We start from the raw sequence: 24,949 nt of genomic DNA on the forward strand, positions 1-24,949 counted from the left end.
AAAGTGATGTGCTGCACACAGCCTACACGCTTCCCTAGGCAAACAAAGCAAGTGTGGAGACTGCTACGCCAGAAATGTCATTGTACAAACAAGTGACTTTTCATAATTCAGTGGGTTTGTTTTAAACAAGTGGAATCGAAGTTGGCGGGAGTAACGAGAAGTCACCCTCCAGAGCATCAGAAAGAGTATTACTTCCGTTCAAAGAGATTTAAGAAACAATTTTCATCAAAATCAGAAACAAATGCCAGAGATTCAGAGCCCCCTGTTCCGATTATCAGGGGAGGACCCCACATCATCCTGCCAAACCAACTGCAGGACAACACGGCCACACAGTCCCAATTCACAGAGCAGACCACCAGGGAAGAGACTAGCTGGTGCCTTTTGCACCAGTTAGGTGCACAGTTAACAAAGGAGATCTTTTCATGTCACCTTTTTTCTTGTAGTTTTTGGTGGTTTGTTCCCCCCACTTTAATTGCAGTATGTTTTCAGTCTCAAATGTCTTTTTTTTTTTTTTTTTCCTCGTTAAATCAGGAATTCAGCCAAAACTCTCATGAGTTTCTGATTCTTTCCATTGAGTGGAACCTAAGTGGAAGATACAAATGGAGACTGATGTAGATTTCTCAAACATAGTAGCTGCTTGCAGTGGGCACCTCTACATTCGAGGGAAATAGAAAAGGGATAGGAAAAATGAGGCCAGCACTAGAAGCAAAAGGTTTTTATTAGCTTCTGATATTTCAACCCTACCTACTTAAGCTGCAGCTAGAACCAAAAAACATATCTTTGTAAAAAGACTACCATAATCCAAAACAATCCATAGAAGTTTTCCGCATGTATTAAAAAGTTTAAATTCAAAAAGAACTTTTCAAGGTTTCATTTTCTAACAGCATCTTCATAGAGATCCTATCCAGGTTCTCTTCCTAAGTACAGATACAAGGCAAACAAGCATCCTACAAAATAATCTATGGAAAAAGGTAGTGTAGGAAGGAAACCAAGTGTACTAATCCACTAGCCAGACACACAAGTTAAATGTAACACAACCATACCATCAATGAAATACTTAAAAATGAAAATAAATTAAGGTTACATCAAAGGTCCTGCTTCACTTTTATTGTTTAAATCCTCAATATAGTACATACCACTGCATTATGGATCGTGGCAAAGACTTAGCACTAGCATTAAAAAAGTTGCTATAGAAAACTTTTATGAAAATAAAACAAGACCGAAGATACTCCTTCACACAACTGTATGGTGGCTATAGAAATTCCACTGAATCAGTTATTCAAACTAGGGGCATTTATTTTTTTAATGACTGTCAATTTCTATAAGATCTTCGCGGCAAATCTGAACAGCCATCAAAACAAACGTCAGTGACCAGTGATCCATACATTCTGGCTGAACAGATGCTGTCTTACCCCTTTGACTGCCTAGCCAAGCTGCACATTTTGTTCTCCCTGATACCTGCACCCCAGCAAGAATGCAATCTTGCAGAGCACAGTTTTTTGGTAGCATTTTGACATTTACTGAAAACTAAAATCTTCTTCTCATAAGGCCCCAGTCACCATGTGAGCAATGTGAACACAGGCTTACAAGGCTTTGTCAGTGTGCTGCTTTACCTCTTGTAACTGATGCTTCAGACTGATTTGCCATTTGGAAGCCAACTGCCTGTATGTATCATCATAGTATATTGCTATTTTTCTAGAAAACACTAGTAAGCATCCCAGCTCACTATTACTAAACCTTCCCCATTAACTAACTGGACAGGAAAGACCTAAGTGGTACTTTGTAGGACCTGCTCTACATATTTAAAGTAGTCCACCAGAGAGGAAAGCAAACACCCTCCACGGCCTTTGCAGTTTTGTAATATGTAATGAAGAAAACAAAGGGTTTAAATACAGTAAAAGGTATTTTGAAAACATTGTATCCAATTACAAGGTTCTGATACTACAGTGAACCATCCTGCTGGATTCCTTCTGTTATGCAAACTCTAAGAAGGTAAGCGAACATTTCTGTGAAAATGCTATTTCCCTAATACTAAGCTCCTTGTTGACAATGAATTTAGATCTGCATTTATTAGATAAATCTTCTAGAGGAGAAAAATATTTTAAACAAATACCCTAAGCAGTTTCTGGTTTAATTGTATCAAATCTTCAGTGTTAAACCTAAAAAGAAGAAAATTTCCATGAAATGATAGTTAGAACAGAGTTTTTGCTTGGTTACTGTATGGGCATCGCAGACAAGCTGCACCTCAAGAGTTCATTTCGTAAGGCTGCAACAGTGTCTACTGTCCATTGTTTTCTGGATCTGTTGTGGTGGTTTCAGTGCCAACAGGTTGCACATTGTCTGCAAGATTGTGCGCGTGCTCAAGGAACAAGTCTTTCAGTACGCTCAGCTCCTTGGTCAGGAGCTTAATTTTTGCTTCTAAACGTTCATTTTCTTCTTTGAGCTGGTTGACCCTTTGCAATGTATCTTGTGCTTTCTGCTTGCTTTTTAGCCGACTCTTTTTCACTGCCATGTTGTTTCGCTCTCTGCGCTGACGATATTCGTCACTGTTTCTATCCACAAAGGAATTTTTCTTTCCCTGTTTGCTTGGAGGCACAGCTTTGCCTCCACCACCAGGACTAACGGGCACCAGCTGGGGAACCTGCTGCAAACCACTGGTGTGTGCTTGGGTGTGAATCACGCTTACTCCGTTCGCATCTGTAGCAGTGTTCTGTTGGGATGTCTTGCTCATTTGGACAGGCTCTTCTTGGACACAAAAGAATTTATTAGGAGACTGAAAGCTGTTACGTTTCTTGAAGGCGATTCCAACAGGTCTTCACATGGATTAAGGGCAAGGTGAACCTAGTAGGAAAAAAACATGGCATTAAAGGTGCTGGCTTCAGCATAAGGTACTGATGGTACATCTGGCAACAACACATCATAACTGTGCTGGAAGCAGACAAGCTGCCAACTACATTTCAGACGCCTCTCAAACGTATTTGGATTGGAAGGGACTGTTACTGGGTCATCTAGTCAAGCTGTCTGCATTGTTCGCTGGCTTTACTGAGTTATTCCAAAGCCATCCCTGATGGATGGGTGTCTAGCCTAGCCTCTAATATCTCCAGTTTCACAACCTCTGTCTTGGCAACAGGTTCCACCGTCTAACTTTTCCTCCAGTTATATAATTTTCTTAATTTTCAGACTGGAGTTTTCCTTCTGCAGCTTAAACCTATTAGCAGCCTGACTCTTGACCAACAGGAGTACTTGATCCTTGTCCTCTTCAGACCATCTCTCTGGGTGTATGCACAGACAGATTTCCCCCCTGGTCTGTTGTTTTTTTTTTTCCTCTGGAGTGAAGGTGCTCCGACTGTCCACCTTTCCTTGGATCATCTTGCAGCACTTGCTTTTCAAGATGATGCCCAAATTGAGGACTGTTTTAAGGTCTCACTGGTACTGAGTGGAGAAAACTAATTTATGGAAAAAGGTAGTGTGCTGCAAAGGCTGTGACTGAGTGACATAAAAGGAACTCATTCAACAACAAGCAAGGTAAGACAAGCTAAGCCTGTAATGGTATTGTAACAAGCAGGTGGGACAGGAATGCAGGGTGATGACAATGTGAAAATCACTACACAGCAGAGAGGATTGTTGCCATTCATAGGAAGACAGCAGCCACAGCTGATTCATCACCTGCTGTAGCTCCTGCACTGGTCATTGTCCACTCTCCAGCAGATAAAACAGGTCTGACAAGCAGGACACCCTCTCACCTGACTGACGTTCTCCCACTGCTGAGGTCAGCCTGTTCCTAACCCTACCCGTAGCACACAAAGGACTCTACCACAGCTGTTGCAGGGACATGGCCCTAGCAAAGCTAACAGCAGATTCCTTCTCTTCCCATCTCACAGGATGACCTCCTAAATGTCTGGGAGAGAAGAGGGGAAGGGCAGCAGGGTTGTTCTAAGTTCCTGAAACACCTACCTATGGCTCCAATGAAAAGTACTCAGCGATCAGTCAAACAAGTGGTGATTTCTTGTCTTGTTAAAGAAAAGCATCTAACTGGTGTAAATCCTACTCCCGAGATCTGACTGCACTGCAGCGGTGCAGCCCTATGCTCTTACCGCACATACATGCAGTATCACACAGGCAGTCTTCAATGTCCTCCTTGCTCATCCTCAAGAGGACCCGCTGGGAAAACAAGCGGTTGAAGTCAGTGGGCAATGCTCATCGGCAGCGTCCAACCCACAGATTATGGCTTCCATCAGCAAGAGCACAAGACAGGAATGACTGTACTCCTGTGCCTAGCTGATGAATGGATGTAGTGAGATGTTTGTAAACAAGCTGCTGCGTGTAACTGGGCATTCTAAACTCATGGGTTCATCAGCTGTTACTGTTCTTGTTTTTCTTAGCAGTCTGAGTTGCTGTTGTACCTTCTGCTAGGGTATCATTAAAAAGGTTAAAATTCTACGGTCTAGATCAATTGCAAATTTTCTTCCATGAGGAAGCCAGAACAATATGCAGCTGCAGAGTGTGGTTCAGTAAAAGTCACAGAAAAGCCTGGTAAGTTTGGCTTGAACGTTATTAAAAATCAACTTTCTCTGTCACCAAGAAATCTTCTCACTTAAAACAAGTGGAGAAGATGTGTGAGTACACCCACACCTCTCCTATCAAGAAATATCTTCATTTGCGTATTTCAGGGTAGAGGGAGACCAACCATCAACTCTTTTTGGCATTTGTATAACTAAAATCTATATATATACATGCGCCTAACCTTTGCATTTAGTACTTTCTTGATTTCAACTCTTAAAGCAACTTTGCAAACCACATTTAAGTTTCAGATTCTGACTGAAAAAGCAAGTTGGTTCAGCAGTTAAACTGAATATACAGCTGACAAGGTGTCACAGTGCACAGATACCAGACTGGCAGGGCCAGTTGTAGCCATGCCTGTGTGATTGCACAGACATTTTTAGTAAAGATGCAACCGTATGCTCCTCTTGGGAGCATATACTGGCTTTGTTTCAGATTTATTTTTAAATACAAGATTTCTGCAGCCTTCAGAGTATATACGTCTGTTAGACCTGCTTTTTGTGCTTCCTGAGATACTACACATCCTGCCCCCAACGTGTAACAGGTTTCTTCACAGCACTAGGTTCCACGTGCTGCTTCTCTCTGTGCTGTCAAAACTACTTAACATTGCTTTAACCATTCCCTTCAGATCTCTCAAATTCCCGTGTACCTGAAAGGAAAAATTACTTGTTCCATTAAACTGAATTTTAATGGAAAATTTTAGTTAGGCAGTACGCAGATACGAGCAGAGAAGATAAGCCAGTGTCACGCCTCTCAAGCAAGCATTCCAGCCCTGCTAGAACAGATCTCCCTCAATTCCCTCCCACTGCAACTGATCAGTTTTACGTCAAATAACCATCTCTTGAGTGAGACGTGCTCTTATCTGGCCTGATGGTCAGAACTCTTACGTGGGAGAGATGACACCTGGATTCCTGTCCTGCTCCAACTAATATTTATGCAAAGCAAGTAGCACTAACTGTACCGCATCACAGATAACCCAGGAGTATTAACAGCTGAGGCTCCCCCATTTATTTGGAGGCTGGATCCCTATTTCCAATTGTCAGTTCTTCAACAGAACAACAAGAGGGGAGGATACCCTGGATAGTGACAGGTGCTGTGAGGCATCCTTCAGGGAATACTGCGAGATTTAAAGGTAGCAGGTGAGACACGTGCAGAAGGGGCTCTCAAGAAGGGTGAGGTAAAGGACACGGTAATTGGGAGAGGCTATGAGAGTAGGAAGGCAGATGGGTTTCAGAGTTCATTTCTCAGACACCATGCCACACAAACGCAGCTGCTCTGCTCCTCTCCACAAACAGGTTGGTTTCCTGTGAATGGATGAGAGTGCCCGTGCAGCAAGAGGCAGCTCCTTGGAAAGCCAGCCGAGTTTCCAAGCATCTTGTTCCCATAAAGCTGCTCATTAGCTTGAGCTCAGCGACAGCCCTAGGCTGGTTCCACCCAGCACATGGTAGTGTTTCCAGTGGCCAGTTAGAACTGCCTTGTTCTCTCCTTGGGCCACCAACTGGCCACCCACTACAGCATAATAACTGGTAACTCAGAGGTGTCTTCTCAGGCAAAGAGATGTTTCTTACAATCTGACTGCTCCTCAGGGACCACAGAGACTCCCAAGTAAATCGAGACCTTCATTATCTTTGCTTTCACACAAAAAAAAAGTTTAAAAAATTAAACTTCCAAATGTTTGTTTTGGCAAAAAACAAAAGATGCATTTTGTTAATTAAAGTCAGCATTATTTTTTTTTTTTACTTAGCAGCAAAAACACACAAAGTGCTTCTCTCTGCTCCTTTTTGGAGATGTGACTGTGTTGATTCTGATCATTACTCAGAATGACTTAATTGCACAAATTCACTCAGCTGTCTTGTCTAATGCAAAATCAGTCCCAACCTGAACAGCAGTAGGTGACCTCACTTCTCTTTTAATTTCAGTAGGAATACCCCAAGTAGGATCTGGCTCTAAATCCAGATGACCTTGTACAAAGAAAGACAGCATAAGCCTCCAGGCATCCCTTTGCTGAACATGGGGAAGGCCCACTCCTGCATGGCTTCCTGCACACTCTCACAGGCCAGTGAGTAAGTCAATGACAATTCTCACGTACCAACTTTTTTGAGGCTAGGTAGCTCAAACCTACCAGCTGTTGCCACAGCTGACAACATCACTCTCCTGTATTTTTCTCAGAATCTCCATTTTTTCCCTGTACGCCTTACAAGAAAAATGCACTCCAGCATCCTTATAAGAAATGTGCTTGGAACATCTGAAGTCTGTATTTTAATTGCAGGCTGGCAGTGTTGATGACAGAACTGCAAACAATCCGCACAGAGGTACCGATTTGACTCTGTATTTTTAATTATAACGAAGGTGGCTATTTCTAAAGATGAACTAATTCCTTAGAGCCTAAAGGTTTTTCTAATTATGAACGTTTATACCTTCTTAAGAGGCATTATAACCCGCCCGGCACCACTGACTGAGGGGGGCACCGACTGGTCTATGGTGACCGCTAACTCCCACCCGATGCCGGAGCTCCAGCCCACGTCGGGCTGTCCGGGACAGCGCTGTTTTGGGAGCTGCTCGGGAGCTGTCAGAACTGCCTGGGAACCAGAGCGAACTGCCAAAGGGTTCAGACCCCGCCGGGCAGCGGGAAGCGAGCGCGGGGGCTGCAGCGCGGCCTGCCGCGCTCCCGGCCGCGGTGAGCGGCACCGCCGAGGTCCCGTCCCGCTGGCCGGCCCTGCCCGGCGCCGGGCGCGATCGTCAACGGCCGCGGCGCCGGAGGACGGGCCGTAACGCCCGGCCGGCCCCGCTGCCTCGGCGGCGGGGCGGGGAGGCCCGGCGGGGCCCGGGCCCGGGCCCGGGCCCGGCCCGCCCCTCCCCAACGGGCCCGCGGCATCGCCGCCGCCGCCCTCCCCGTGGACCGCGACCCGGGGGCCGCCCGTCGGCGGCCGCGCTGCTCCTCCTCCCCCGCCCGAGCGGGGCGCGGGGCTGCCCGGCGCTGCCAAGCCGTGACTTCACCGGGGGAGGGAAGGGGAGGGGAGCCAGGGCCGCCCGCCGATTGCATCATGCGCTCCCATGCGCGGCGCCCGCCTCGGCACCCGCTGCGACACGGCGGGAGGGAGGCGGGCGAGGGCCGGCGCGGCCCCCCGGCCCCCCCCCCGCCGCCGCCCCCCGCCCGGCCGCGCTTACCTGTGGCGGCGCGCGCGGGCGGTGGCGGTGGCGGCGGCGGGAGGGGCCGGGCCGGGCCCGAGCCTCTTTCTTTAAAGTGTGGCGTGCGGGCGAGCGGCGATTGCGACACCAGCCGCTCCGCCCGCCCCCTCGCCAATCGCCGCCCCGCCGGCCGCCGCGGTGATGCAATAGCCGCCCGGATTGGCAGCCGCCGCGGCCAATCGGGCCGCCGGCACTCTTACTGGGCGAGGCCGTGCGGGGGGCTGTCGCTCCCCCCCTGCCGCGGGGCGGGTGCGTGTCCCGTGGGGCTGTGCCCTGCCCGCGCGGGGCGGCGCCGGCCCCGCCCGCCCCCTCGGGAGCCCGGCGGCCCGAGGCCCGTCACGGCTTCTCCCAGGCTCAGCGCCGCCGTCGCGCTGCTGCGGCCGGGGTGGAGGGAAACCTCGCTGCACGGCTGGCCGCGCCCGGGCCTAGCCGGCGGCGCCATCTTCCCCTGTGCAGCGGGGCGGGGGCTGCGCAGGTGTGAGGGGCCGCCTTTCCCGCCGCGCGGTTTGGCGGGAAGGGCAGCGGGGCGGCCGTGTCCCCTGCGGCCTGAGGGGAGCCGAGTGGGCCCTCTGCCCCCTGCGGGCCGGGGAGCCCCGCGGCACCTCCAGGTGGGCCCAAGGCCTTCCCCCGGAGGCGGCCGAGCCCTTGTTCCCCCGGTACACCCCCTCAGGCAGCGGGGGGAGCTCGCTCCCGGCCCCCGTGAGAGAGGAGCAGTCCCGGGCCCGCCTGGGCGCTTTCCCGGGGGCGGCTGGCACGGAACCGGCCGGGCCCCGCGGGCAGCGGAGTAGGTCGTGTTTCGTTTCTGTGCTGATTGGCATCTCCTAATTGTTCCTGGGCTGTTAATTAACACCTGGTGGTATATTTCCATCTCGGTCTAGCTGCTGTGTGGTTTGCCTCTGTAGGATGCTGTGAGATACAGGTGGAAGCAATACCGAAGGTGACAAATGAAGATTTTAACTGTTCTCTTGACAACAGAAATCATGGCAAATTCCATAGATTATTAGTTAATTTTCCTTTGCAAATGTACCAAAAAAAAAATCAAAAGATACTGGCAAGTAAGGGCATATGTAGATCATAGAGTTAAATGCCATAGGAAGATTATGCATCGATTCACAGGTACATGTTTGTTGTTATAAAATACTTCCCTTGTAGAAAAGAAAATTTTTGGCCCTTAGCATTTTCCAGGCACTTTAGTTCACATCATGTTAGCTCTGCCTAAACAAGCACAGTGTAGAAATAGATGTGCGTGCAGTTGAAGTTGTATGTGCACAGGATGCCTTTATATCCCTTCAAATGGGAAATACACGCTTCAGTACAAAGGTGTGTGTATTTGCACTGGGCAGTTGTGAAAATCGTTGGTTGGCAGTGTAAGCAAGTTTTGAACAAGTTTAGGTGTGCAGGCAGTGAAAAAAGCAATGTGGGAAAAGTGCCAATCTGTATGCCACTCCAGTTTAGCATGTAGACCTGCTTGGGAAATGTTTTGTGTCTGCAAAAGAAGTGAAAAAAAAATACTTGTAAACATTAATTTTTTTGGTTAAAAAAAGTTTGTAAGCAGAGTTGCAGAGCTCGGTAACGTAGATAGAATTATTTGTATTTGCCATTTTTATGGCTGTTGGGTGGGTGGGGGGGTGTTGTTTTTGTAAAGCCCTGTGGAAAATAAACCACATTTGCAGAAGAATTCTGAGGATTAGTCTGGGCAAACAGTTTTACTCAGCTCATTACCATGAAGACACTTTTCCTTGTCAGTCATCAAGTATTTGCTTTAACATCTCTAATGTTTTTCTGCCTCTTAGTTGAAACTGTTACATTTTCTGTGACAATGACTCATCCATCTACAGCTAGAGCGAAATTCCAGGTAAGCATTAAACATTATCCTTTGCTCACAATAGTTAAGTAAATGTGTGCTCTTAGAGTGCTTTCCTAGGGTTTTAGAGCACTTTATGACTATTCATTCATTAATCCTCATCAAAGAAAGCTGAAGAAAATAAAATGTAGACCAACTTATTCTCATAGAGTCTGATTATTTAAACATTAAAGCTCACACATAATTCCATGCATGTAAGGCGCTCCAGCACTTGGTTGGCATTGTACCCTATTACAGGAAAACCATCACACAGCGTACTTCAGTGTTTGGAGGATATTGGGTTTTTTTCCCCACAGTGTTATAGTAAAAATAGAATATGATAGAAGTGATGTAAAAAGTAATCACAGAAATATATGGCCAAGTGCTCTTGAGATGTGGCATTGAAATACATAGTTTACCTGCTTATTTACAAGTTACAAGCTGTACAGTAGCTCTGGAGTCGGGTGCCACGAGCAGGCTGGTCCCTGCTGGGGTGGAGTCCTTTTCATTCTGATTCTGGATGTGTTCCTATAGCAGCAGTCTACCTATACAACTATACATAATATTGTAATAGTATCTTATTTTCATGTGCATAATCCAGTCTCATAGTTCTTTAAAGGCTTTAGTCCCTGGAAAAAAAAAATTACACAGATATTCAGCATCTTCAAGTAATATATAGCAAATCTCAGAGGCAGAAAGGCTATCGAGGGAATAGAAACTGTGGGAATTGGAGGCAGAAGTGTTCCCTTAACACTTACATAAAAACATTTAAGAGGTTCTCCACAGCCTTCCACTTACAGTGTGAAAATTATTTTGTCACTGAATCACTTCTGTTGTCTGATTCCACTGTTTATGTGTGTTACCCCTGTCTTCATGGGCAATTATTTCTTTGTCCTAAAATAAAACCTATACAAACACCCTGGACTACAACCTACATTTAAAAAAAATATTTTCCTGTAAGCATTCAGTTCTTTGCCTTTATTTCCCTCATGGGTAAACCTTCACTGGATTTTTTTACTTCAGACTTGCACATTTCTGTTAATTTACTTTTCTCACATGATGCTACTGTGTAGTTTTTACCTTTGGTCTGACTGACATCCTTTGAATGAAATGAGCCTTTGAATTCTTCTAGATGAGCAGTCAGTCATTTCCTTTCCAGTGATTTAGAAGAGAGAAAAATTAATGTATTTGTATATATATTTTACAACTAGAAATAAATAGGCCCCTTAGGTAAAACCACACCATTCCAGGCTGTGATGTACAGTGTGTTATTGTATTTGAAGGCAAATGCACTGAATTATGACAAAATTAAAACCTTTTCTTGGTGACTGCTACCACTATTCTCTCAACCCAGATTTGTTCAAAACTGGATAGAAAGACTGTCTGAACATGATTACATTCCTTATGATCACCAAGCAAATCACATTCATTCAGGAATATCCCAGAAATACAAAGTCTGTAATAGAGATTTCCCCTAATCTTATTATTGCAAACCTCCTTTCCCTTAATAACCCTTACATTTTGGTATTACAAGAATTACTTTTTTACATTCAGGACTGACCTGCACCAAGACCAAAATCCTACTGTTAGAAATCAAAGTTTTGCAGAGCTGAGGTTACAAAAGCTCCAGAAAGCAGAAGGATTGCTGGGTTTCATTTATCAGGAATCTGGCTGTATTTGGAAAAAAATAAAATTCAGAAAGGAAAAGCATTATGGATACCTCCATCTGTTTGAAAAAGATGATGTATGTTAAACACAGATTTTTTGAGTGGTTTTTTCAATCTGATTTAGTAATTCAGATGATAGAAATTTGTCTATTAATAGGTGATTTGTCAGAGGTAGCCTTTTTGAATAGGTGAAGAGAAAGGAGGGGAAACATTGCTTAGCGGTGACTGCTATTTCAGGATCGTACTTCTAATTCTAGCACTGACTCACTATAGGCTTGGAAAGTTACAGCGCTTTTGTTCTAGAAAATGCTAAGTAAAGAAAGGAGCCATTCTGCTCTAATAGCTAACATCCATTTTATTGTAACACTGCCTGGAGTTCATTTACAGGAAAAATCCAATGCCTTTGTTCTTTCTCTCTGTGCAGCTAATAAGTCTCACAACTAAGTATTTCCCATTTCTAGTTCTGCACCTTCCAGTACTACTTCCCTTATTTGCAGTTACCAAAATATTAAAGTTATTCAGATATCTAAAGTTACTCATACTGGCTTCTGAAAAAAGATTAACTCAATTACATGGGCAGAATAAAGGGGATGTTTCTCAAATGGAGGAGGACAAAGGAAAAGCAGACAACTCTTCCCTCCCCCCATCTTCAGCAAGCTATTGGGTGATAGGAAAATGAATCAGGCTGACACGGAAATCTTACAGTATCTGAGAAAACTAATGTATCGATGATCACTTTTACTAGAAATACAAGCTGTCACTTCTATAGGTGTTGCATAGAACAATTCTCTCCGGCTAAGGCTGTTCCCATTTCCTGTAGTTTTAAGTGAGGGATTGGTACTTCGTTCCTGATGGACTGGTTTCATCTAGGTAGAGGCTGCATTAGTTTTGCCCTGAGACTTAATTCCTTAATTGCCATTTTTTTGCTCCATGCCATTATTGGGAAGTTAAACTTTTTAATCAGAAACGTCAAGCTAGCACTTCTAGAATTAGCTAGCTGTGTAGGCGAAGGCGTGCCCATTTTTGCAAGTGTCACGTTTTTGTATGTTATCCTGGTTAGTAGGCTGGGTTCTTTGACAGTCACATATTAGGGGCTTCTCTTTCATAACTACAAAATACTTGTCAATTAAAAATCTGCTTTTTAGTGAAACTCTTACCCAGCCTATGCTTATCGCTCATGCTGTCAGGAATTTGTGCTTCAAGCCAAACCAGCTCAGGTTCTCCAGTACCAGTGTTTTATTTCACAAGATGGCACTTTGATCTGAGAAACATACCACAACATTTTTGTAGTACCTCTTGAGGGATCTGCAGATAGAAGGCCATCTCATTACCCTGAGTAATCCTTTGCCGTCTTGTGATGATTCTCTGCACGTAAAAATACTGTCACAAAAATGTGTGCTTTTTCAAAATTTAACATATATCATCCTCTCTTCATGGTGTTCCAGAGGACTGCTTAGAAGATGACCAATGGATTTTAAGTAAATAAAGATGACCAGATATACATTAGTGCTCAGTAGCCACAAGTCCCTTCAAAGTGAGCAAAGGTTACTATCTATGACCTTCTATAGAAATATCATAATATGGAATCAGAAGCCTTCCTGTAGGTATTTGAGTTTGAAAATAGCAAGTGTGTCCCTGAAGAATGCCTGGTCTGGGAGGAGGCTCTAGGTGTGTCACATTGCCCCAAAGTGTTCAGATTTCTGGAAGAGCATCTAACAAAAAGGAGTGCCACGTTCCTTTACAGTTTTTACAGGATTTTACTGTTTTTATCAACCTATGTTTGTGCTGAGCATTGCTCTGATGTCTAGTGATCCAATTAAAATTGGTATAGCCATTGTTGTGAGTTTAACTTGGGCTTGGCTTGAGTTTTACCTGAACTTCTTCAATAATTGCACTAAACAATGCAAACTGCGGGTCTTCTGGTATCTACAGAGTGTGGCAGGGATTTGTACGCTGCCACTGATCAATACTGAGGTTTGCTGCCATGTGTATCTAAAATGTTAGGTAAGGTGAGGCTGCATAGCTGAAGATGAGTAAAAACAAAGTAGATAAATGGATTGAAAGGAAAATGCTATGTATTGTGTGTGTATATGTGCACATATGAAATCTGGTTCAAAAGAGACTTGTTAGAACTGAACAAGTCTGAGCGAGAATTAATGGCCCACACCTGGGAATAAGAGGTGAATTCTCAAGTATCCAGGTTTAGTAACTGCCACACCTGTCCTATATTCCCAAAAGCATAAATGAGGTCTGCAAGGATTTAGATAGCTTAGCTTCTGAATGCACAGTGCCATGGCTCTTTTCCAAGGCATCATCAGTCACTGCATGAAAATCCCCACCCATAATTACTAGGGCATTATTTGTCATGGGCTATACTCTAGTGCAGAACTTTACCTTATTCACATGATATCAAGAAGAATAAATAGTTTTAGGCATGAATTTTATCCAGACTTCAAAATGGCTCTTCAGAACAGAACTAAAATAAATATCCTTCCAGAAAAGCAATTAAATTGGAGAGGCATAGCTCTGTTCCTTCTTCAGTCTCATGGTGCTGGCAGAATGAGGACACAAACGTCTTTCTTATCAACAGCTTTATTCCCTGCAACCTATGTGACCTCTGAAGTACCATAAAAAGCTCAATGAACAGCCACTTGAAAAGAAAAAAGAAACTGAGCGCTTGTCACCTGTCAGGGGATAGTCCATCTGATTGTTTACTCTGCCTCACCTCTGTTCATAGAAGTGAATAGAAAATGAGTTAGTTATGCCTGGATTGTACAAGATGCGTGGGAGGACAGTTTGAGAAAGTGTTTTGGCAATCACAGCCTGTCTGTCATTGATCTCCTGCTACTAACATCTAGGAGAATTTTGTGCTAGATAATCAGTGACCATGATACTTTGGTCAGGCAAGTAGAGTCTCTCTCTTGTCCACAACAGAAAAGAAGTACTTACCTCAACAGTGCCATCCTCCTTCCAGAAAGCTTATTCTCTGCATTTGGTGAGTTAACTGTTTTTTCTTTTTCTGCCTCCTGAAATGGAAGCAAATTCCAAACTAACAGTGGGACACAGCTCTCTGCTTTGGCTCTGCATACCTTCTAATATATTACAGGCTTCCAGAAGAGCAAAGCAATTACGCTTACACTTGCAGGCGCCTGAGTATCTCTGTCATAGTGAACTTACTAGACACAACCTAGTGCTAGGTTTCTATTGAATATAAACACTGCAGCCACATTTGTAGAAAAAGCCATGTCCCAGGGCCAGCAGTGTCACTGGAGAAGGACTCATCTGGTTTTCTCTCCTCACAGCAGTAACTAGATCACATTTCCCCTGGACAGTTAGGAGAAGCTTTATGCTCCCTTCATTGCCAGCATGTCCTTTGAGGGCATGTTTCTGCACCTCACTGGCCTTAAAAACCAACTCGGCAAATCTTTGTACAGAGGAAACTCCTTGTTCTGAGATCTTTAGCCGTCACGTGGGGGTTTTCTGCATCAGGCATGATTTATTTGGTCAGAAGTTCTTATGCAATTAAGACACCAACTGAAATTATTGGGAATTTTACTCGAGGAGAGAATTCAGGATCAGCAATATTACAACAAAGTTGATGTTGGTGACTTAGAAGGGAACAGCCTGTGAAAATATGGGACAAAAAAGAGTAACATGCAAAGGAAAAGTTGATGGGAACACAGAACACTTCAACATATACTGAACCTGGTCTTGTAGACTCCCAGTGCTGTGTGTGCACTGGCCACAGCATAATACCAGCAGCCACTTGGCAGAGACTTACTCTACTAAAACACAGTGGCTTCTCTGGAGACTGTTTTCTCTGCATACCAAATATTTGCTGAACACGCACATTCCAAAGAGGACTTTACCAAGGCGTACACAATTGTAGAAACCTTCAAAGCACACAGCGAATGTGGTAAAAGTCACAATCATTTGTCCAGGTTTTTGAGGCCCTCCTCCAGGGAGTACAGCCATTGCTTTGAAGTCACCTACAGTCCTGGTGGAAATGTGGTTTGTCAGTTGGGGAAGAGGACTTTGCTTACCAGCAAATGAAATTCTTTGACGTACATTGTTTATGTGTACTTTCACCTCACATCCTCTTTTTCCTGTTGTGTAAAGTCCTTTGACATTAAGGGACTCAGCAGGTGGGATAAAACTGAGGGGTGTAATGCATGTGCTGGTCTTTTCCTTCCTATGAACAGAATGAGGACGGGATGAGTGCCCACGGGTGTATGTGTACTCCTAGCAGGAATATGCACGTAGGCAGCCAGTCCCAGAGAACTCCAGCTATGACAGACTACCTTTCTGCTAACAGGCTAACGTGGGATGTTACATTTTTCTGGTGCTATAAATAACTGGAAAACCTCAAGCACAAATGCCAGTGCCTTAAGTATAAAAAAGTTTATAACAAAGTATTTCATTTGTGTGAACACTGTCTTAATGTGGGGACATTTATTCAACCCTAGTGTATGGCATCAGGAGACAATACTGCAGCATATTCTGAAACGGTCTATATGTCTTTGGCTTTCATCACGTGAAGCTACGCTACCTGTGACTGTAGGTGTAGTGAGAGTTCACAGACACCTCTCGGATACTTCATGCTATAGCAGCATTGGTAGCTGAGCTATGGGAAAACTGAAGAGCATGCTGCTTTTTCTTTCTTTCTGAGTGTTTTAAAATAGGTTTCTGGAAAGGTTTTGAGTAGGCTTACAATTTGATAAATGTCACAGGTTCTGATACTCTACGACCAGATGAATTTTTTTTAGCCCTGACTAAAATATGTAGATCTAAGGACCTAGAAGTATTTCAGTGCTGCAAGGGAGATTTGACTGAATAGCTGTCAGGCCACTGAAACAAATCAGCAAAGGGCACCGGGGCAAAGTCTGGCTTCCTGAAGACTCAGTTTGTAGCTGATGTGTCAGGAGATCTGAGCTCTACCTGCAGGATTTCCCGCAGTTTAAACATTTAGCCTTTTCTCATAATAGGGACATACATATTTAACGTCTTAATATCTTCCATAAAATATAGGCACCAATTTTTGCACGTCCAAAGCAATCAGCAGCTGAGCCTGCACAGCTATGTGCAAGGGGCAGCTATAGTTAGGAGGCCCACAGTGTCTGGCACTTCCATAAAAGAGAAGGAAATGGGAGCCTCAGGCTTTTGTCAATGACATCCTGAGCTGGGTAAGTGATGTTTATTCCAGTTTATTAATAAAGGAGAAAAGTAATTCTCATGTGGTCTAGACCCTACCATAGATGCGAATGATATCTTAATGACTTAAGTTAAATCTAAATGATCCATAAACCCTGCACGTAGTTATATGAATTCCATCTACTAAGCCTTTCTCAAAGGCCCCAGAACATGCTGGTGTGGAATAGCCCCTTTTTAAATGGAAAATACTGACCCGCTATCAGCTGTACTGTCTTGTCCAACCTAAATACCAGCTGTGTCGGCTGTGGTAACTGTCAGCAATTGTTTCTCTGACAGGGAGCAACAGGGTTCTGTGCCGAGTTACACTTTTCTGTCCTTCTCTTTTGACAGCTAAGTGTCAGATTGCAGGCAAATTCATCCTCCCCATGCTATGGGTTCTGTGGCATGTGGGGTTTTAAATCTTCATTTTCCTTTTCAAATCATATATTTTAGTAAAAAAAAGTCCAGTACTGTAGCACCCAACACTAAAACATGTTGCATGAATTCTTTTTAGAACCATGCAACTCATATAATTAAAACTCTGGAGATTTTCCCTGCCTTTAAAGAATATATAGGAGTTATTTTTCTAAAATTAAATTTTACTTTGCCATGTTCAATTTCACTTTATGTTTACTACATTTACGTCATAAATGTGAGCAGTTTGTACTGCTCATATTTCCCATTAATAGAATGTTGGGGTTTGTTAAGGAACGTAGGCTTTATGCTTGTATTAATTATTATATGCAATTTGCATAATATTAGCATCTAGTTTAATTGTTTAGGCCTGTAAGAATTATTCAAAGTGAGCAATTTAAACTCCAAAAACTTACTCCCATTTCCTATCTTTAATTACAGGAGTAGAAGGAAAAAAATAGACATTTTTGCAGTATGGGAACCCAATTAATAGCTGGTTGATTTTTCACTTAGAAAGACATGTAGTTTGCAAGGACTTTTTGTTTGGAATTAGAAACCTCCCAGTCCCGGCTCTTCCTGAATGATTAGCTTTGATTATACTTTGCTCTGGTATTAACTATATGGCCATGTAAGTCACATGATGTTGTTGCTACCTCCTAGCTGAAGGGCAGTACCTTTTCAGCATTGCTTTATGAGGATGTAGATACCAAAACATCTTGCAAACAGCCTAGCACTTTAACTGGCTTTTCACTTTCTGAAATGTTACTGCAAGCAAAATATCATTTTTATGCTTCCATTAAATGAATAAAAAAGATTATGACTGCCATCAAAAGAGGTCTTCTGATTTTTTTCATATGAATTCTGATGTTTATTTAAAGCACTCTATAGCTCATCTGTCAGCTGCCTTTAAAAACGAAGCAGAAGGAACGTTTGTTCCAGGCATCATAATTTGAGGTAGCCAGTCCTGTTTTCCTCCAAAACTTTGAAATGTCCTTATAACCTCCCAACATTAGTTTCTGGATTTTTATGGGACTGTGATCCCTTCAGGAAAAACCTACTGATTGTTAGACTCACCTGGTTTGTGATTAACTCTTATTGCACGTATGACTTGTTTTACCTAAAGCGTAAGATTCCGGTTTGAACAGAAAAATGTAAATATGAAGGTCTTGTGGAACTGAGGCAGCAATGAATAATGTCTCCTTACTTTTATGAGCAGGACTGGGATGCTGAATGTTACTGTGTGCAAATTTTCTTTCTATGAAGGCTTAGAAGGCAGAATAGGTGTTACCTCAGCAGGCAGGAGTGCCGGGTCCTTTCCCTGATGTTTTCAAGTGACTTTTGGAATCCCTGCAGGGAATGAAGGGCCATATCATGTCACCTGCCAGTGGCTGCAGGAGACCTGGTGCCCCATCAGCCTGCCACATGGTCAGTCTTGAGGTGCAATCACTGTGGCAGGGTGAACACGCTGCAGATGGGGACTTCAGCACTGTATGTATGCCAGCTCCCAAGTGTAAGTTGCCTCTAAAGTCACATCTTTGTGCAGTGGTTATTCTTAGGAGGGTCAGGGAAATTCTGATGCCAGAAGTATCAGTCTTATTAGCTTGAAACTGATAACAAAACTGCGATCATTTCCGAGCTGAGATTGCCTCTGACTTGCTTCCTTTGTGCATCTGTTGTTCCGTGGTGCTGGTGGTTGCTTTGATCATGGTTTGGATTCATTGGTGATGTCACCGAGTGACTGTAAGAACTTTGCAGAGCTTCCTTGTGACTCTCTTCCTTCTCCCTGCATCCACACTAAGCAGTAAAAGTGCTTTCTATAATATAGAGTCAATACTTATCAAACCTGACATTTTAAAATAAGAGTTGAGTGTGACCCCAGACCTTTCTGCCACAGAAGTCAAATGCTTTATGACATTAATAAAAGAAGGGTTGCACCAAAGGTGTATTGTCTTCATATTTCCAGGTCTTAGTCCTTAATTCCCTAGATACTTTGAGCATCAAATATTTGCAGGCTGGGAATCAAAAACTATGAGCTACTAGATAGTGAGACTATCCTGTCGTCTGACCTGTGAATCACACAATAATTTCAGTGTTAGGAGGCGTGTAAAAAGCCCACCAGATCCTTGAGCTCTCTGAGAGGCCTCATGCAGTTCTCATCCCACCAAAGTCTGCCATGGATTCAGCAATGTGTTATCTGTGAAACAACAGCATGCACTTTTCATATCCATACTATACTACAGGATGTAACATTTTACCATGTTTTTACTCTGTAGATTAATTTTGATCCTTGTAACAGTCTCCTGTAAAGGGGAGTAAAGTTGGTTAAGAGAGGATGAGAACATAGAACTTAGTCCATATCAGGGACTAAATTTTGTGACAGGATGTGCCACATGCTAAAATACATAATTAAGAAATGGGACTTAATTTTTATAAGCTGGCCTTCCTCTTCCTTTCCAGTCCCATCGTTCTTACTTTTCCTATCTTGTTCTGATTGTAAATTCTTTGTGTAGCAAAGGGATGTCCTTCTATACTTCTGGAAAGTGCCTAATATATTTTGGTATTTCCATAATATAAATTTTTTTATTTGTTTTTGCAATTACTCCCAGAATAATGTCCACAGTGCATACAAGAACTATCTAGAAAGTGTGATGAAGCCTGAGCCATGCTGTACCATCTTCTTTTTGAAAGTCTCAAAGAGGTCGGCAAAAAGTAACATTTAAGTCAGTAGTAAGGTCTCTCATTGCTTAAGTCGCCTTCTCAAAATGTATTAGCCCATCTTTGTTAATATACCTTCTGAAAACCAGATGATTTGGGATTACTATACATGGTCTCCTTAAACATTGCCAAAGTTATGCTTAGCCCAGTAAACTACCTTTTGCATTGGAAGAACAATGTTACAGGATGACTACATGAATATTTTCAAAGGATTAATGCAAAGTCAGAACACATGTATGTGTAATAGAAAAACAAGGGTATTTTCTTCTTGTGTGATTCAGTGTTGCATTGCGGTGTTCACATAGGTGTGTTCCGGAACAATTACCAATATATGTATTCAGCCTTAGCTGCTACTTCAGTTAGTATTGCAAATTAGATTTTTAGGAAGAGCTGATAATCATAATATGCTTTGGGTATCAGAGTGAATTAATCATACAAGTGAGGAGATGCTATTGCTCTAACTGGCATGGCTTTGTTAAATAGTGATGCTAACCCAGGTGTGCAGTCCAGCTGACTTCATGCATGACAAGACTATCGAGATGCTGTTATTTTGGTATCTAGTTTTAGGTGCAGTTGAGGACACTGAGATTTGTGAGCCTAAGTTCCCTGCATAGCTCAAGCAGGCACTCTGAGAGCATCTAAATTAAATGGCCAAAGTTGGTGTCACCTCTGTGCAAACACAGGTACAAGTTGTGTTCCAGTTTTCTGGATTTACAAGGAGGTTAGATCTCTGGTTTTGGATCCCCATCTTGGATGTTGCCATGAAAAGTAGCCATCCATATTCTAAGAGTTACAGTCTTCAGAGAGTATTTCGAGAACTCTCTGCCCCTAAAAGCTGTATTTTGTATATGCTCCCTTAAGGATACAATGGCAAAAAAAAAAAAAAACCAAAAAAGAAAAGAATGATGTATTCAGAAATAAATATATATTAAGATAAAAACTAATTTAACTTTTCCATTTAAAAGAATTAAAAAAAGCAAGGAAGTGTATGAAAAATATAAAGTTTTTCATTTGTAGGGAAGCAGTAGTCAAACTTTTGCTTGCTCATTGGTTGTGATATTAGCTCAGGACATAGCAGCGATCAAATTCTTAGCTTTGCTACTTATTTCTTGGGTGGCCTTGACAAGTCATTCCATCTCCCAGTTTTCTAGCTGTGAAATAGAGAGTAACAACACTGCTCCACCTCCCATGGAGATGTAAACGTGAATGAATTAACAATTATGGACTGCTCATGATGAGAGAAACCACTGAAGTTTGTAAGGTAGACAGAAGACTGGAAAGTAAATTCAGGTGTGAAAAAGGAAGATAATTGTTTAGTCTAAGCTAAAAGAATAGAGAGAGAATGGATGATTTGTGGATAGGCCAAATATTGAGCAAAGGAGTAATTTATGTATACAGTAGGAGAACTGTAAACATCATCCAGGGAAGTCTTAAGGCAAAAGTGATGGCCTAATGCTGCAAAAGAAAACAGTATGGTGAGAGGTGAGGAGCAATACTATCATGTGCTTTTTTTTTTTTTTTTCTTTTTTTGGTGATATTTCAACTGTCTGTTCTTTGGAACAGAACTTAATCCTATATCTGAAAAGCATTTGGAATATTCTGGGCACCATGAATATGGTCAGTGAAATATGGTCCTAACTGTAAGAGAGGAACTATGTATGTAATGGCTCATTAACTATGCAAAAATTGTAAACAGATAAACCACTTAGAACTTCACAGACTGATTGCACATGATTACAGGTGACAAGCTGGAAACAGTTTGGGTTATGAGCACCATTTGAATGGAAGTGAGCAGTAATCAGGCAAATGGAAGTGAAAAGTTGCTCCCTGTCAGCTAGCTTGGTAATTGCAAAGCACTGAGCTCTCAGTAGAGGGGCCAGAAGTCAGCAGAGCACAAGGACAGCAAGGGTTGAGGACATGGTCAGAGAGACCCTGAAGACAAGGAGAATAATGTGAAAAGGGAAGAGGAAGATAGCATGGATTTGGGTTAGTTCACCTTGGAGCTGTAAACAAGTGTTTCTCCAAAGGAGGGAGGCTGTAATGTTAAGTAAATCATCTGTCATTGGACCAAACTGCAATTCAAAAATGGTAATCGGTCACCAGCTGCCTTTCCCAGCTGAAGGCAAGGTCCTTCTTGTCATACCACCCTGCATACTGGTATGCTGGTCTGCAAGGCTTTGACATGTGAAGCGTTTTCCTCTGAAAATTATCATGTGTGGCAGCCTTTATGTGCAGTATTATGTTTCCCCTCCCTGGGGCAGAAAACACAGGAGAGGGGACAAGATTTTGTTTTGTCACACCACAACAATTAAAACATTAGATTGCCAGATCTTTATTTGCATAGGAAACTACTGCTGCTCCATCCCTGCCTGCTCCCCAGGTGCACTCGGGGCACAGCACTACACCCAGCCTGAGGGTAATGTCCCCTTGTCACTCCCAGGACATGTCCTTTCTGCTCCACAGTGCCCATCCCTGCCCTAGCCAAATCTGTCTCCTTTCCCCCCACCCCTTCTGCAGGTGGGAGAGAGGAGCAGCTGGGACGTGCTGGCATTCACCCCAAGAAGTTTTACATGCCAACAGGACACTCTGGAGCTTTGTCAGTAGCAATGAAATGTTCTAGTTTAACGAGGTAGTAAAATAAACGTGTAATAGCACTCTGATTCTTAACAGGGCTGCCACATGCCATGTTCTGTACATAATTCTGAGCTGCTGGATCAGGGAGCAGAGCACTGTACTGCCCACGCGGCCTATAAAGCCAGCCTGGATCCTGTAGCCAGGTAACCTGTTTTGCAGCCCATGGGAGTCAAAGGCCTGAAAACAGCACAGGAGCCAAGTTCAGGTACAATGAACAGACTTCAGTGTTGTGGTGCAATTAAAAGCTCTTCACAGTCATAAAAATCACTTATTTAAAGCAGATAGATGCTCACGTTCCTCCACGATTCTGTTTTTCTATTCGGTTTCCTTCCCTACTAGCAGCAACCAGTGCAGCTGACTTCGTATAAATGACTTTTGGTGCTGTTTTGGATTGTGGAGTGCTTCCCCCGTCCTCCCCTAGCTCCCAGACAGCGAGATCTGCTTTGAGATGGAAGAATAGCACCCTCAAGAGTTGACAGCGCAGCTTCAGGGATCCACAGTATGCAACACACATCCTTCCTCTTGTAGTTAAATTAACTCCCTGACACATGTAACCGAAGCAATAAGAACAAAAGTGTTCTGTTGACATAAAATTTGAAATATTTGGTATCAGTCACAGTTGTTGTGAAGGTGCAAATACACACTTGGGCTCGTCTGAGGGAAGATCAGGTTCTGAACATTTTGCCTTCAAAGAAGGCAGGACAATAAAAAGACAAAGAATTGTTGTATTTGTCCTAGTCTGGGAACCTCATTTTATACAATATTAAAACAATTTGAACAGGAATTTCTGTTTTTGTGTAAAAAGAGATTATTTAAAAGTTCTTAACTTAGATAAAAGTGGTCTATGTAAAAAAAAAAAAAATACTGAGCAAACCAGTCCTTAAATTGTGGGGACTTGTTGGTTAATTACAGTAATTAGGAATGGAATCTGATCCTAAACTTTCTGATTTACTTTGAATTTCTTTTAATATGTGGTTAGGCCTTAATGTCAGAATGATTATAAAATGTGAGAGCATTTTAAGAGTACAGAGGCGTAGGTATTGTTATTAAATGACAAAGTTATACGCTTCTGCTGTTTCATGCAGCACTGACCTTTTATTTTAAATGTCCATGGCCTATTCCTGTTTCTGCTGACTTCAGAGTCGGATAAAGCCTTTCAGAAGCTCCAAGTATAAACTGCTTACCAGCTACTATTGCAGATGATATTTCTCCCAGCAGGCAAAAAGTCCGTCTCTGGGTTTGTCCTTTTTCTGGGAGTTGGTTCACTTGAACAAGCAGAATTTGGGCAGTTGGGTGGAGCTGGGGACATTTTACTCTCCACTCTGAAGCATCCAAAACTTGCTCCTGTCACAGACTTGAGGCTTTTCCTCTGTATCGTGACTTTGTTCAGAGTTCTTACTAGTGTTTTGGTTGTTTAGACAGTGCTGCAGCTCCCCACGGGCCGCTGAAGCACCCCAGTGAGGCACTGCTGCTACTGTGAAGGCAACACATACTTTCAGAAAATACTGACTGTATATAAAAAGAATTTAGGAATGATTTTTTTTTCTGTTGATAATGAAAAGTGTATTCTGTAGCCTGTAAATTAGTGTGTTTCTGTGCTGTAATCACAGAATCTGTTCTCCTGAGGGCATACTAGAGGGCAAAAGCCAACTGACTCTGTTGGCCTTGCTTTTTGGTGGCGGAACAGAGGTTCAGATGTGCAGTGTGTGGTACAAAAACATGGGTTCCTGGTACGTGGTAATTTTGTTTCCTGTTTGACTTTGTCAGTTACTTTTAATTGCAAGGAATCTGTCAGACCCTTTCTGAGCAAGGATTTTACTGTCACAAGCTTCTGTTTTACTGGAACATCCAGAACTAAGAATTGTAGCAGGTTGCGTTTGCCTTTTGGTGGGGGTTTTGGGTTTGGGGTTTTTTTTGTCTTTTTTTTTTTTTCTCCAGTCATCACTAGGATTGAATAATTTTCTCTGCAACTCTCCTCATAGCAGTTGTAAGCCCGCACCTGCTCCAGCGGCCTTGAGTTGTCCTTCCTCTGTGCCCAAGGGACCTTCTGGACCAGCAGAGCTGAATGCCCGCGGGGCTTCCCGAGGTGCACCCGGGAGGTGTGCAGGGGAGGACAGGCACATCTGCCCTGCAGCCTGCCGGGGGTGGCGGCAGGAGGAAACCGCGTCCTCACCCCTGCGGAGCCGCAGCTGAGACCGGGGCTCCCGCGGCGGCGGGGGCTGCGGCAGGACGGGGCCGGCTGCCCCGGGGGGGGCAGACATGCGGCTCCTCTGCCCCGGCCCCGGGGCGGGAGCACCCACCGCCTTCCCCAGGCCGCCAGGACACGGGGCCGGGAAGGCGACCGGCGTCTCCAGGGGGGTGGCCGCGGGCCGGGCACACGCCCGGGCTTCCCGGCTCCGGCGGGGAGCGGGACCCGGCTCACGCGGGTTTATCTCGGGTAAACGCCGGGAGTCGGTCCGCGCTCGACACGGGCCGAGCTTGCTGCGTGTGCGTTTTGGGAAATCCGTAATTACATCTACCTGCTTGAGTGGTGCGGGGCAGACCGCGCGGTTACCCCACCCTCCCGGCGAGCGGCGACCGCCGCGGGGCCGCTGGCCCGCAGGTGGCCCGGCCCGGGCTGTCCCGACGCGGAGGGCAGCCCCCCGGGGCTGACGGGCCGCCGCTCGCCGCGGAAGCAGGCAGGGAGGCCCCGACCGACCGCGCCGAGCCCAGCGGAGCCGGGGAGCCGTCGCTGCCC

The 24,949-nt window shown here is 44.0% G+C and overlaps 1 protein-coding gene and 1 long non-coding RNA gene across 3 annotated transcripts; one reads left to right on the forward strand and one right to left on the reverse strand.

Moving 5' to 3' along the window:
* Positions 1-700: 700 nt before the first annotated feature.
* On the reverse strand, positions 701-7,873 carry CEBPG (CCAAT enhancer binding protein gamma). Of its 2 annotated transcripts, none has more exons than XM_055818520.1 (2): positions 7,729-7,873; positions 701-2,841 (listed from the first exon to the last, which is right to left on the reverse strand). In XM_055818520.1, the coding sequence occupies exon 2, from the start codon at positions 2,729-2,731 to the stop codon at positions 2,279-2,281; it is 453 nt and encodes a 150-aa protein (XP_055674495.1). In that variant the 5' UTR covers positions 2,732-2,841; positions 7,729-7,873; the 3' UTR covers positions 701-2,278. The 2 variants fall into 2 exon arrangements, with proteins under 2 accessions (XP_055674495.1, XP_013153684.2); XM_013298230.3 differs by lacking the exon at positions 7,729-7,873 and adding an exon at positions 4,095-7,257.
* Positions 7,874-7,946: 73 nt separating this feature from the next.
* On the forward strand, positions 7,947-20,429 carry LOC114011646 (uncharacterized). The gene is made up of 4 exons (XR_003553661.2): positions 7,947-8,686; positions 9,543-9,604; positions 14,194-14,254; positions 15,201-20,429. It is a non-coding gene; the product is annotated as an uncharacterized LOC114011646 (long non-coding RNA).
* Positions 20,430-24,949: the final 4,520 nt, after the last annotated feature.

The sequence above is a fragment of the Falco peregrinus genome, chromosome 14 (assembly GCF_023634155.1).
Source record: "Falco peregrinus isolate bFalPer1 chromosome 14, bFalPer1.pri, whole genome shotgun sequence".
Classification (NCBI taxonomy): Eukaryota; Metazoa; Chordata; class Aves; order Falconiformes; family Falconidae; genus Falco; species Falco peregrinus.

What these genes read in the sequence shown, in the direction of transcription:
- CEBPG (XM_055818520.1), bottom strand. Translation starts at nt 2,731, where the DNA reads ATGAGCAAGACATCCCAACAGAACACTGCTACAGATGCGAACGGAGTA.